Source organism: Gymnodraco acuticeps, unplaced genomic scaffold (assembly GCF_902827175.1).
Source record: "Gymnodraco acuticeps unplaced genomic scaffold, fGymAcu1.1, whole genome shotgun sequence".
In the NCBI taxonomy this organism is placed as follows: domain Eukaryota; kingdom Metazoa; phylum Chordata; class Actinopteri; order Perciformes; family Bathydraconidae; genus Gymnodraco; species Gymnodraco acuticeps.
Window position 1 is genome coordinate 3,562,313 of NW_022989768.1, and position 14,810 is coordinate 3,577,122.

General features: G+C 38.9%; 1 protein-coding gene across 8 annotated transcripts in view; it reads left to right on the top strand.

Annotated features, from left to right (window-relative positions):
- Positions 1-376: 376 nt before the first annotated feature.
- LOC117547470 (LIM domain only protein 7-like) overlaps positions 377-14,810 on the top strand; it is a 28,197-nt gene continuing 13,763 nt past the window's right edge. For 3 of the 8 annotated variants that reach the window (XM_034218245.1, XM_034218268.1, XM_034218283.1), the window contains exons 1-9: positions 377-511; positions 682-768; positions 3,149-3,219; positions 3,423-3,492; positions 5,692-5,798; positions 10,150-10,263; positions 10,352-10,502; positions 11,382-11,535; positions 14,389-14,448. In XM_034218245.1, the coding sequence (XP_034074136.1) occupies positions 10,421-10,502; positions 11,382-11,535; positions 14,389-14,448 (296 nt within the window). In that variant the 5' untranslated portion in view covers positions 377-511; positions 682-768; positions 3,149-3,219; ... (2 more) ...; positions 10,150-10,263; positions 10,352-10,420. Of the gene's footprint in view, positions 512-681; positions 769-3,148; positions 3,220-3,422; positions 3,493-5,483; positions 5,542-5,691; positions 5,799-6,280; positions 6,312-10,149; positions 10,264-10,351; positions 10,503-11,381; positions 11,536-13,555; positions 14,077-14,388; positions 14,449-14,810 lie in introns of those variants that run through there. The other 5 variants (XM_034218296.1, XM_034218254.1, XM_034218275.1 and 2 more) reach the window with 5 other exon arrangements.

A 14,810-nucleotide genomic window follows, 5' to 3' on the forward strand; every position in this document is an offset into this window, starting at 1 on the left:
ATCATTATTTAAGACACAATTTATTCGAAATTGAAAATATATATTTGGAATATATTTAGATTTTTTGAACTAAGTTCAAATCAGCTGATAATCTTTCATTAACACATTTTTGTGTCATTGGGTCATTTTCTTATTTTTTAGCAACTTAGTGCTGTCCTATAATTGTTGTCTATAATTATGTTCATTTTATGTACCTAAATGTGTATAATTTTCACTTAATTTGTTTGCCTTGGGTTAGGCCCTGTACATTCTATGCGTAAAATGTGCTTAAATGTGTGACACAGCCCCAGGCCAGCAGAGGGGCCACGGCACCCTGCAGATCCTCCTCTCGGTTTCACTTCAGCTCAAACATTTGATTGTAGTTTGGAAGGGGGCGGAGACCTTCCTGTCCCCTTCAACCAATACGCGGAACTTGTCAGTAATGCAAAGTGTGTGGCAGAAGTGTCGGCTGATAAACTGGCTGTCAATTAGCGGGGAACTTTCACCGGTGAGCAGCTACACACAGCACAAGGTGACTAAATTAGCAGTTTGTGTTTATTTTGTGGGTAAATCCAATTGAATGCAGTTTCCTCATGTTTGTTGACATTAATTAAACCTATTTGATACGTTCGGTGGTGGTTCATGGTGTGGTCGCTGCTTAATTAATGAGTTTAGCTAAATGTGACCTTTTGCCTTTTTCAGTTGTTGAGAAGATAAACGATGGAGTGGCGCCAGCAGACCAGTGTCAGCTGTGCAGACGCCTTCAAAGAGGCTCAACGCTGGATTCAGGTACATGCTTCACTTTCATCTGTGTATTCATTTGGTATGTTTGCTCATTCACTTATCCCTATGCAAACAACCATGCAGATTTGTCCTGTCAGCAGTTAAACCCCAACAAGACAGGAAATGTTTTACAAATTTAAATGGCAGACGTTTCCACCTAAACAGATTGTTTGTATCATAAGTAGCCTACTTAAACTCTCTAGGACAGTTGATGGCTGGATTCCTGTTTAAAACTGCATTTACAAACATATCTTTGAGTTCAAATGCAAAATAGGCCATACCTTGATAAGACTCAGGTAAGAGTTTGCCTCCTGACATAGAAAGCCCTATGAGACAATCTTCTAAAAATGTATTTGACTAGACTCTAGTCAAATCAATTTTTATATGTGCAACCACTCTATGAGTCCTCTAGTCACTAGAGGACTCATAGAGCCTCAGGAAAATGCACATGGAAGGCATGCAAATAATTTATTTATCGATTTTTTTATTTTAAAGAAAAGCAATACACTGTGAGGTTTGTTATTCAGTGTGTCCACTGATATGTGGAGTATGCAGGTTTCTTCATGCACACATTTTGAAGGATGTGGTTTGTATAGCAATGCATTTACTTTCTTGCTATATGTTGCTCATGTCCAAACATTGTTCAAGTTGTTATCTTTAAATCATAAACAATACATTCAACTTGTCAACTGTGGGCACTCAATGTTGACCAACTCTAAATGGGACCATTGATGTCAGTTGTGTCTGAGTGGATCATTATGAGAATTCTGTCCAGAGCCATTTTGGCAGTAAGCCCATGCCAATTTTACCCCTTCTATTTGTGTGTGTGTGTGTGTGTTTGGATAGTAAAGCATGCTGTTTTTAGCAAAATGTTCCTGTAAATGGTGTCATATACTCTCCCTTGTGCCAAACCAATTGGTAAGGTGTTCGCAGTAGCACTGATATTCTGAATGCAGGAGAATAAGCTTCCATGTATTCAAGTGTCCATAAATTATAACTGTTATCATTCAACTCTGTAACACAGTCCAATTTATAATCAGTCCAATTTCTCAACCAGACAAATGTATCTCTAACTGCAATCTTCCTTTAAATGACCTCCGACTGCAACATTGAAAATATTTATAGCAAACTATTTGCTAAATTAAACGCTTTGTCTTTAAAAAATATCCTAATAGGGAAAATATTCTGTAATAATAGGAGCCCTACTGTAGGGCCCATCCTCAAATGTATTTTTTATCAGATCAAAAGTCCAATATCCAAATATTCAGTTTACTTTCTTGTAAGACACAGAAGAACGTCTATAGACGTCATGTCAGAACTACAGATCACATTGATTCAGTACTGAAGCCTGTATTTTAATCTCGGTGTTTGACCCTTTTTGGATTTTAGAATTCCCTTTTTCAAAAGATGAATCTTCAATTCACACCAAAACTGAAAACAATTTAAATCTGTGGATTCACAGGGACAGTTGTTTATTGGAATGACCAATTAAAAGTGTTTGTGCCGTAGAACTGACCAAAGCCTGACCACATTATTGTGTTTTTATGGTGTTAACCTGGGACTGCATTGTCTGTTTCCTCTGAGAATCCTGCGCTCCGTGCCGCTGCCCAGTTCTACTGGAAATGAATTGTTATTGTGGATTCCTGGGGGGACTAATTAGTGAGAAGAATAACCTTTTGGGGCCCTCTGTTAGTTATGTAGCCGAACCTTAATAGCCCCATTTTTATGTCCTCATTACAAAGCTCCCTAGGCCTTGTGCCTGCTTCTGCCATGTAAAATCATTTAGGTTTTGTTGTATTATTTGTTTTGATCAAAAAACTGTAGAAATGCTTGTCCACATACATTATTTTAATAGCCTTAATAGCTGTTTTTCTCTGTAGATATTTTGCGATTACTGCGATGACCTGTTTGCTGGATGAATATTCAGCTGAATCTTAACAGTATCTCACTTAATTTACTTATTCTTTCTTTTTCAGAAACTGGGAAATGCCTGCGCTTTGCACTTAATAATTCCTTTCAACCAGGACCTTGTTCTCCTCAATTCAACCAAAGTTGTTTTGTTTTTTTCACAACAAGCCACTAAACAGTGCATTTAAGCAGGAGTTCATAAAAGGCAAACTGTTTCAATTAAAGTACTTATACATTTCAAAACTGCTTTATACTATGTGTACACCTTGTGTTAATACTAACGCAGTTTTGTGAAGCTAAAGGGACATTTATATTCAAAAACAAATGTTGCACAAACCACTATATTATGCTTTAGTAGAACATGTGTTGATGTGAATGGTGTTTCTCATTTGGTTTGCATTAACGGACCATACACTCTAATATTAATGCAAGTTAATGATGAAAGTTAATGCATTTTACTCATGCTGATGTTTTTTAGGAAGTCACTGGAAAATTGTTTGGTTGCAATGACTTCCGTGCTGCCTTAGAGAACGGAGTCCTGCTTTGCGAGTGAGTAATGATGCACAAAACTTTTACAATGTCATATTTAAAAAAATGTAGGATACAATTTGAGTTTCATATTCATAAAAATGTTCTCTGTAGCTTATTTTGTGCAATGGAACCCAGGTGATACAATTTCATCCCAATTATCTTAAAAAAAAGTTAAGTATATGTGAGCTCTTCCTGTTTTTAATTTGAGTTTTTCCTGGCAGCTTGATTAACCGGTTGAAACCCGGCATCATTAAGAGAGTAAACAGGCTTTCTACTCCCATTGCTGGTCTGGTGAGTATTACATCTTACAGTTATGACCATGTCTCTGTGTGTGCGTGTAAAGGTAGCCTGGTGGTGTGGTGAATGCAGCCTTTACTGTGAAAAGAAGACGACACCTTAGCCAGGAAGTTTTGACGCATTGTGGTTTCCTGTTTAATGCAGCGAGAGACACAGTTGCCACAGTGTGAATGATCCTGAAACAGTATATGTAAAGTTTTTGTTTATTCAGCATAAATAAAAATGCAGATTTTATTTTGGCTTCAGGCTGTTTGCAAAGACTTAGTATAATTGCCTAAACTGCTCAAAGCAAGGGCAGGAAAAGATCAATTGCAACCTCCCATCAGGGGCCAATAAACAGACAGAGCCTGGTGGAGGTGAGACGCACAGAGAGCAGGGAGTCTGCAGTTACTTTACTTTGACAATCTAAAGGACCATAATGGGGATTTTGAATGTCTTAGACCAGGAACCATACTTCAAATATATTTTTCATTACAGCAAGTAGCAATTTAAATATGTACTTATTATACTGCTTGCTGAACTTTGAACCCCTTCATTGAGATTTGTCATTGTCAGAGTATGTCCACAGCCACTTTCTGTATGTCACTATGATTAGTTTTGAAACTGATTAAGAGGAAATGTTACAATAAATGTAGGCTCTCTAAATAAGATGAGGAGGCTTAGTTAGATCACATTTTGGCAGATTGGCAGCCTCTAGTGGCAAGTGGACAAACTGCAATTCAAACGTGTATTTTACTGTTATCAATTATTGATAACACTAATAATCTAGCCCTACTGGTAATTAGGGGTGTAACGGTTCACAAACATTTCTGTTCGGTACGTACCTCGGTTTTTTGGTCACGGTTCGGTTCGGTACGTTTTCGGTACAGCAGAATTTTTTTTCACAAAACAAAACATATATATATATATATTTTTTTATTATTATTAAACTGTGAATAATGTATTCACTCAAATAAATACAAAATATAATAAAATAAACATTAAGGTGCAGCATTTCGATGAACTGAAATAATCTGTATTTGAACTTTACTGTAGGCTACTAGTACTCACAAAACATAAACTATTAGTTTTGGGTTTTTTATTTTTTATTAAACTGTGAATCTTCACTCAAAAAAATACAAAATAAAATAACATTAAGGTGCAGCTTTTCGATGAACTGAAATAATCTGTATTTGAACTGTACTGTACTAGTTCCTAAGCAGCCAGCTTGACATTAGGACTTGCTTGTCATTGTATTTTCATGTTTTTTTAAAGAAAGATGAATTTGTCCACATTGCTTGCCGAAAGGGCAGATCTGCTGGCACTAACAATGTCTCCTGCTGTGGAGAATACCCTCTCGCTAGGGACAGTGGCAGCAGATACAGCCAGGTAGCGCTTTGCTAACATGGCAACATTAGGATATTTGGCGTTTGTAATAGCTTTGGCTCGGTCTGAACTCTCTGCGAGTGGTGGAGGCTTAAATGCTAGTGGGAGTTGGGTTTGCACTTCAGTCTTTTTTCTTTTGGTACCGGTGATATTCACGTTCGGGTGATGCCTTTTCAAGAGTGTGCAAGTTTGATGTATTGCCAGCCGCGTAACCAATTTTAGTTGAACAATGCCGACAAACAGCTTTGGTTCGGTCCACCTGTCTTTGTTCTTCATCCTTGTACGTAACTGCGAAACCAAAATGTTCCCAAACCGGAGACTTCAATGATGCTGGAGGATTTTCGAGCTCAACTTTATCTGCGTTCGCCATTAATTTTCGACAGTTCCTCAAATTACTGACTAAATTTGAACGCATCCCTCTGACCAGCTCTCATAGTATGCCTCTCATCCAATGAAATGACTTGCTCGCTCTATGACACGTTGAACCCAATGTGAGCAAATTACTCTGAATGCTGCGACGCAGCACCTGAGATTACTTCCAAAAAGTTGTTCACGTTCTCAATTTTTTACGTCTAACGTTATATTCGTTCGGTACACTTCGGTACACACCTGTACCGAACCGAAGGGCCCGTACCGAATAATTTCGGTACGGGTACGTGTACCGTTACACCCCTACTGGTAATGCATTTTAGAACAGGCGTTGTTTTAAAACTCTTAATTATTTAAGTTGTCAAAACCAATCTTGTAATGTTGCTGGTGTTAGCTTTAAACAAGCCTCTTTTTCTCTTCATGCTCTCATTTGGCTGTCTCTCTGCTGTTAATCTCCAGGATAATGTGAATGTCTTCCTGAAAGCCTGTGGGAAACTTGGACTGAATGTGTCTCAGCTGTTTCATCCCGGAGACCTGCAGGACCTGTCCTCTCGTGCAACACTCAGGTACATTGAGTTCCATGTCATGAGTGCAACTGCTTAAGCTGCAGGTGCTCATGACAGCACAGAGAAGCACACCTTTTACTTCTAAAGGTCAACTCACATGCAAATATTACCATGTTGTCTTGATCTAATGTTTTCTGTACAGGCAGTGTTAGGCACATTTAACACTGTGGTATTATTACTGCAATAACTGTGCTGAAATAAGGGTTTATCGTTTGTCTCACAGCTGCTGCTTTGAATGTCTAAAGGTACAAGCTTTGCCTGATGACAAGCTGCTGCTTTATTCCAGCTGATAGCGTGTATAAATTCTGATAAGTAGCTGATTGGTAGAGCATTGCAAATGAGAAGGCTTGCCATGTCATTGTAATGTTTTCCCCCCCAACAGCTCTCTAGAGTATCTTGTTTCGAGAACAAGTGACACAACTGAATCTTCTGTCATACCAGTAATTGCAGGATCATCATGTATTTTTTTCTATTCATTTTAGGCAGAATGAAACCAATAGAAGACTAAAAAATGTGAGTTTGACCAGGATTACTTTTATTCCTCCGTTTAAATGTTTTTTTATATTATTTATCATCATTCATGTATCCCCCCCACTCCCTCTCTTGACCAATGAGTTTAAAAACCTTAAAAGCAACTCTGTCTTGTTCAATTGTAATTAACCCCTTACATTACTACTGAATATAACTGTATGGGTGATAGTCAGCAGTTCAAATCCATTCTTCCACACAGTTACAGTAGCACCATCCAGCTCCTGACGCTAACACCCATGCAGCATGAAGACTCAGATTAATGATGATCATGGGAACTGTTTTACTAATAGAGTTTGGGGCTGATCACAAACATCTGGCAATAAACCCCCAAAAAGACTGTGCCAAAGTATAGATTTATTTTTTATCTCGGTCTTAATTTGTACAAGTCTCTGTGAACTGCAACAATAGTGAGTTTGTTTTGTGTGTGTGTGAAGAACATGTGAGTACTGTATGTTCACGCTTGTGTGCACTGCTGGTATTTGACATGTTTCAAAGCTTATGAAGTTGTTTGGTTATGTGGGAAGCCTCATTTAAATCGCACAATAGCTGACAACTTGGACCCAGTAATGAGGCTGTTTGTCAGAGCACTCTTTCTCCAAAATAGTTGTAGCATTTTTCTTTGAATGAACTAATTAAGGTCAATTTGCATCCATTGAAGTCCGCACTTTTCATGCAGATCTCCAACCACATACGCATAAATAATTTAAGAGTTATTCGTACAGTACATTTTAAAGTTGCAAAACAGAGCTGTTCCTCACTGTTTTCCCAGGGAGCAGTGATGCAATGTGGAATAATGAGGATACGTACTGCTGCACTCTAAACATTCAAATTGAGTGACAACTGCTTTCTTTATTTGTAGGGATGGTTTATAAACATGTTTATCTTAACGGTGAAGATTTATTACTCTTAATCTCATTATCATGTTCTAGGATAGTGTCTGCAAATGCCATAATGCTCAACATTGATGAGCGTTAGAGCGAACTAACAGGATATGATGAGAGATTTAAGGGTTCATAAATAATTTACGACGAATAGAATCATACGCGGCACATGGCACCATTAGATAAGATTAATATATGTTGACTTGTTGTGTGCAGTGTAATGTTTTCCTTGGCATTGGGTAGGTGGCAAGCTATTAAATAATAATGATCGGGTCCTGTCCATGTGCTTCATACTTGTTTACTCTCAGGTTGTACAGATGAGGATACACTGAAACCAATTTTAGGCTAAAATGGCCAACAGAATAAATATTGGATAAACTGCATATTACAGTTTGTTTCTGTACATAATGTGTGCTTAAAACCTCAACACTTTATTGAGACTTGACAACAATGGCTGGAACTGAAAGATTATGTTTGTATAATGTGGTATCCAAACAAAAAAATCTAATATCACTCTGAATTATCATCTTTTCCATCTGAGCATTGTGCTATGAAATATTTATTCAAACCTCTCAAGTCCCCAGATTTATTCAATCTGCTGACTGCTATATATTATGACTTTGTTGCGATACAGATAGAGAAATGATGTTGCATAGTGTTGTGGATAATCCCTTTGCAGCACTAGCTGCTGCTCTGCCAGTCCGTCAAACAAAATATATCTAGCCTCAAGGCAAATGACAAAATGTGTCGACAACCCTTTGCTTTCTGAAACAATAATAATAATAATAAAACATATTTTGCCAGGCCAGTACGCAATGTATTTTCTAATTGGGTCAGGTAGGACTTCAACAGCATCTTGTTTCAAGAATAAGGTTTTTTAATTTCTCTTGAAGGCAACATGCCTGATCAGTATTTCCTTTGGCTAATGGGGGCACTTGTAGGTGCTTACATTTAGGAGGACAAAAACACAAATTGATTGTACTTTTGGCAGATTAAATTGACAAGTTAACAGTATATTTAGCAATGGATGAAACAAGGCCCTTGAAATGGCATTGCTGATCAGTCGGTCCACCACTTTGGTCCAGAAATATCAAAAACTCTATTTGATGGATTGACAGGACATTTGGAACAGACAAATTTAAAACACTAGTACCGTTTTTGTTTGTTGGCTTAAATGCTTATTGGTCAAAAATGTAAGTCTCCATATACAGTGGGGCAAAAAGGTATTTAGACAGCCACCAATTGTGCAAGTTCTCCCACTTAAAAAGATGAGAGGCCTGGAATTTTCATCCTAGGTACACTTCAACTATGAGAGACAGAATGGGGGGAAAGAATCCTGGAAATCACATAATAGGATTTTTAATGAATGAATTGGTAAATTCCTCGGTAAAATAAGTATTTGGTCACCTACAAACAAACAAGATTTCTGGCTCTCACAGACCTGTAACTTCTTCTTTAAGAGCCTCCTCTGTCCTCCACTCGTTAACTGTATTAATGGCACCTGTTTGAACTCGTTATCAGTATAAAAGACACCTGTCCACAACCTCAAACAGTCACACTCCAAACTCCACTATGGCCAAGACCAAAGAGCTGTCAAAGGACACCAGAAACAAAATTGTAGACCTGCACCAGGCTGGGAAGACTGAATCTGCAATAGGTAAGCAGCTTGGTGTGAAGAAATCAACTGTGGGAGTAATTATTAGAAAATGGAAGACATACAAGACCAATGATAATCTCCCTCGATCTGGAGCTCCACGCAAGATCTCACCCCGTGGAGTCAAAATGATCACAAGAAAGATGAGCAAAAATCCCAGAACCACACGGGGGGACCTAGTCAATGACAGCTGGGACCAAAGTAACAAAGGCTACCATCAGTAACACACTACGCCGCCAGGGACTCAAATCCTGCAGTGCCAGACGTGTCCCCCTGCTTAAGCCAGTACATGTCCAGGCCCGTCTGAAGTTTGCTAGAGCATTTAGATGATCCAGAAGAGGATTGGGAGAATGTCATATGGTCAGATGAAACCAAAATAGAACTTTTTGGTAAAAACTCAACTAGACGTGTTTGGAGGAGAAAGAATGCTGAGTAGCATCCAAAGAACACCATACCTACTGTGAAACATGGGGGTGGAAACATCATGCTTTGGGGCTGTTTTTATGCAAAGGGACCAGGACGACTGATCCGTGTAAAGGAAAGAATGAATGGGGCCATGTATTGTGAGATTTTGAGTGACAACCTCCTTCCATCAGCAAGGGCATTGAAGATGAAACGTGGCGGGGTCTTTCAGCATGACAATGATCCCAAACACACCGCTCGGGCAACGAAGGAGTGGTTTCGTAAGAAGCATTTCAAGGTCCTGGAGTGGCCTAGCCAGTCTCCAGATCTCAACCCCATAGACAATCTTTGGAGGGAGTTGAAAGTCCGTGTTGCCCAGCGACAGCCCCAAAACATCACTGCTCTAGAGGAGATCTGCATGGAGGAATGGGCCAAAATACCCGCAACAGTGTGTGAAAACCTTGTGAAGACTTACAGAAAACGTTTGACCTCTGTCATTGCCAACAAAGGGTATATAACAGTATTGAGATGAACTTTTGTTATTGACCAAATAATTTAATGTGATTTTCTGGATTTTTATTTTAATTTTAATTTTTTTTTCTCATTTTGTCTCTCATAGTTGAGGTATACCTAGGATGAAAATTACAGGCCTCTCATCTTTTTAAGTGGGAGAACTTGCACAATTGGTGGCTGACTAAATACTTTTTTGCCCCACTGTATGTAAAAACCAAAACTTCATATTGGGTCTTAGCCACTACTGGATAGGGTTAAACGAGTCAGGACTTCACGTTCCTTCTTTAAATGTTGGAGAAGATGACTTGGTTTGGTCGCTGGTGTGTCTTTATCCACTCTTTCACATTTCTTTCATTTCTGTCTTTCTCAGGTTCTCGTCACAATCTACTGGTTGGGTCGCAAGGCTCACCAGGACTCCTTCTACAGCGGTCCTCAGCTCAACGTCAAGGCTTTTGAAGGGCTGCTAGGATTAGCCTTGTCCAAGGTGAGCTGCTCATCTAAGCTTTAAACACCGTTCTAGTGTCTTATCTATATTTGTCATTATCAACATTAACACTGCCTTCTAAACCCAGGCTCTAGACGAGGGCAGTCATTCGTTTGTGAAGGAGAGCTGGCACCTGGAGAGGGAGGAGATTCGACGCATGGGACCGCACTATAAGACTCAGATTTCTTTGGACAGCTTCGACTCTCTGGATTCTCGAGTCCTCCACCAAAACAATGAAGGTATGTTTACCAATGATTTCTCGATCAAACCCCCCCCCCACCTCCAACCAGTGACTTGTTTATGCCACACCAACTGAAGTGTGTTGTGGTTTGGGTTGGCTGAAGGGTGCAAAACATTAACTTTTTTTGTCTACTGGCCAAATGCCTACTTGATAACCGTTCTTTTTGTTTTGTTGATGAATGATTTAAAATCTACTAGCCATTTTTATATCACCACCATTCGGCTGTTATATGATGCTAATTGTTTGCACTGCTGGCAGTAAAAGACAATTACTGTGTAGTGTATCTGCTGCAATTTGCTGTAATCACTTGACAATAAAACACTGCAGTCTTTTTGCTTCAAACTTTATTTTGATGGAGTTTTTTGTTCTACTGGCTCTTTTTCTTTGTGTAAGCTTACCCTGCTAAACAAATGGCTGCTGCAACTTTGGCTAGAGGGAAAGACATCAACTTATTTTCATCCACTAAAATGATCTACCTTCTACTGTCAGTCTACAAATGGACATGCCAGAACAGAAATATATCTATCAAGAAATATAAATATTCCCAAATGTAGCTACTTGGATAAACAACATTCTGATCTTCTTACTCAATATCTAATTTGTCTCATGCGCTCTCCTTGGCCGCTCTGTATGCACGTCAGTGATAGATTGTTGCAAGTTCCACACTGTGGTGATAGAAGTGTTTGTGATGGGAGAGGGCAAAAATATTTATGCTGTGCTAAGACTCAGTCACCCACTAAAGGTTCTTCTGTTATGTTCTGATATCCAAACTCACTCTTTCGGCTCAGTGAGTTTTCTTCTTAGATGATTTGAGCTTGAGTTATCGGTTCTCCAGGCTTTGAATTTTATCTGTTGCTCAATTTCCACTTGTTTCAAGGTTGGGGAAGTGACGCAGAAGCTGAGGAGGTGTTCAAGATGGAGACCACACAGCCCTCCACCCAGCAAAACAAAGGTTATATCCCACATCCACTCCTACGGAGAAAACAAGGACGGGAGGAGAGTGGAAGGGGCTGCGCAGGTCCAATTGCCAGGTACTGCAAATGTGTCTGCTTCTATACAGAGAGACTTCATTTAGTGCCACTAACTCACTAATCCAGCTGCAATTATATATTTTTTAACATTCTCTTCCTCATTAGATCTTTAAATGTGTGATTGGTTTTAACACTTGCATATGTCCCTCCTTTACTTGTAATTTCCACTTGAACATATGGTTTAACTTCCAATTCAACAGCAACAAATTACTGAGGAAACTGTTGTCTTTATAATCTCTCAAAATATGCTGTGATAAGATAACTTTCTTCAACACTATCATTGCATCATGATATGGATTGTTCTTGGTTTAAACTCATTTTGGAACAAAAATGTCAAGGTTGTCAAATCAGTTGGGGATTAATCTGCTCTAAAACTATTTGGTGTTTCTTGTGTTTTTCTTTCTTTGCACTAAGCCCTAAAGCACAACCAACACGTATTCATGAACATCTCTAGAAAAAGTCACATTTCACAAAACATACACAAGGTGATCATTATTTTCATTGTATTTAAAGCTTGTATTAATACTTTTCCTGATAAAAACTACTCTGTCAAACTTAAGTTTTTTATTTTACAACTTCCCAGCTTATTGTTTACGTTTTCAAAGTAAAACAAATTTGGCTAGTTACTGACATTTTTATTTGGACTCTTGGGAATATGTTTGAGCTTGTGAATGTTGTCAGTTTAAAAAAAAAGAAGAAAACTATAGGCACTGACAGTCTTCAGAAATTCCGAAATACAGTAGACGACAAAGCAGGCCAAAGCGTTTCCCGTGCCCTGCTTGGCTCAGTAATTACTTTATCAAACTACCTACCCTCCAACGCTTGAAAATCGAAAAGTATTGCGTAACTCTAACCTTGTCCTCAAAAGACTAAGTTTGCCTCAATACAATAATCTTCAACTAAGCTTCTGCTATTACTACTTGTGCGCTGCTTGGAGATTCTCTGATACTTGGTGTTACTATTTTATCCAAAGTGATTATAAACATAGATGTGGGTGTAACACTCTTTGCTGCAGCATTGAAGAAGACCCTCTCTCTCCTCAACCCCACCTCACTACATGTCCTCCAATAAGCGCCATTGATGAAGAGCTTTTCTTGAGCGCTCTGTGTGAGGAAGACTCCGAGGACGATTATGCTGACGCAGATCCTGTCCTGGACGATTTGTATTTCCGGCGAGTGCAGCAGACCCTTCATCAGACATCTAACAACCCCAACTATGACCGCTACTTACCCAAAATTTGGACTCCAGAAGAGGAGACTCGTGTGCGTACAATCTTCCTGGGCTCCCAGAGAAGACCTTGGTACCGTAAAATGCCAGGCTTAAGGTCTGTTGGCTGGTTTTACTGCTCTGTGATGCTGGGCTGTTCTCAGTGTTAAAGCTTTCGAAGGTTCACATTTGATTTACTAATACAAGGCAACGCTGAACCTGCAGTTTTCCGTTGCTGTTGGCTTTTATATTTACGAAATGTGATGCTTTACTTAAGAAGAAAGTATTAATGGTACCTTTTTTTTTAAATAATCAAAAAAAGGTTAATGCCATTGCTCATATATGACTTATTGTACTTCCTTCAGGGAAATCTAACTTAAAACCTTTTCTATAGTGCCAGAATAACCTGCTGGGTGACTTAATGGCATGTGGTGCAATGTTGATTATTGTATTCAGCTATAGGGTTTGATAGCAGTTACTTAATCCAGCTTAACTATACCAGCAAACTAGGTTTTAGTTTGCCGTTGGAATAGCTAGCACTACTGTGCGAGAAACAAAAATGACATAAGCTAAATCTGCAAAATCAAACGCCCTGCAAATTTATATCCAATTTCTTCCTCTTAGAAAACTTTATTTTTTAAGTTTGCTGTAATGTGTTTATATAGGATGTGGTAATTTCATTCATCTTCTATTCCCTTTCTCTGACTAGCTGTAACGCTTTGGGTTCTTTGAGGAAGTGACTTCATTTCCTGGCTTGTGGCATCTGTCACTGTAGAAAACGTCTCTGCCAACTCTCAAGCCTCAAAACCTCCGGGATACTCTCTGCCAGGCCTGAACATTCATCCTGAAGATCCACAGCTAATGCGCACACACACATTCTGCACAACCTATTGACTTTGAGCACTAACACACTATTCTACTTGTTCTCTCAGCATGTACCGAAGTGCACCTGTTACTCTTACATTTGCAAATCTTTAATCCATCAGCACACTACTTAATTTTCATATGCAAATGTAACCCTGTTTATCAAAGATTGTATCAGGGAAAATTAAATGTGTGCTTTGAATTTGAACTGATTGTTTTCCTAACTGCTGCACTGTGTATAGCATGGCATTTACTTTGGCACCTTATTCCTGGAGCTGACAATGTGAGGACGTTTTAACAGCATCATGCTGAGTGACTCATTAGTGCATAATTGTGAAACACATGACTCATGTGTTGTGTCATACTTTGATAGCCATAACAGAATCATGTCATTCAAAACATATTTTGTGCCAGAGCTAATGTTTTCCAGTTTACTTTCAGTGTGAATATGGCTGTGGAACGGATACAAAAGTAGGTCAATAAACTGACTAAAATATGTTTGCATTAAACTCACTCTTTCTGCCAAGATGTTCTGTGTTTAGAAGGTTTGTATTATGTCTCTGGCATTAAAGCCATATGTGTTGTATCTGTCATCAAACATTTGCTTTTTTTGTCTTCAAGTACACTTCTCATGCCTTCTCTCTATATACATGTATTTTATGTTTAGTATGGCCCGCCTGGCCTTCATCGTACTATGTTGTTGTGTTGCCTTTTGTCACACCAGGTGCATTAGATGCAAAATGCCCTTCATCAGTCTTCATGTGTGTTTCTTTGGTTCTGTAGAGCATATCAAATCCAGGTCAGACCTGAGAGACCAGTTCAGGTCAACCCTGGTTGGATTTGGTGAGTCCTAAAGCTTTGGGCAAAGGTTGTCTGAGACTGCTCCCAACATATCTGCCTTTGCTGCTGCTTCATCTGGTTGTTTTTAGTTTCTCTTCAAAAGAATATTGCGCCGCAAAACATTTAGCCTTTTTCATGAAGATGAATCACAAGAAATACCTCATCATTAATTTTCTGGGCCCAGACTTGACATTATTTATGACAAACTAGAGGACTGTGTAATCACAGTCTTGGTTACTTTCATAAAATGATGTCACAGTTCTGATATATTACCTGCTAAATACTGCTTTAAGTTATTTCAGTGTCACATCTGACGTTTCCTTGTGCCTACAGCAGTGGTTGTACTTGTTACAAGTCATGGCTGT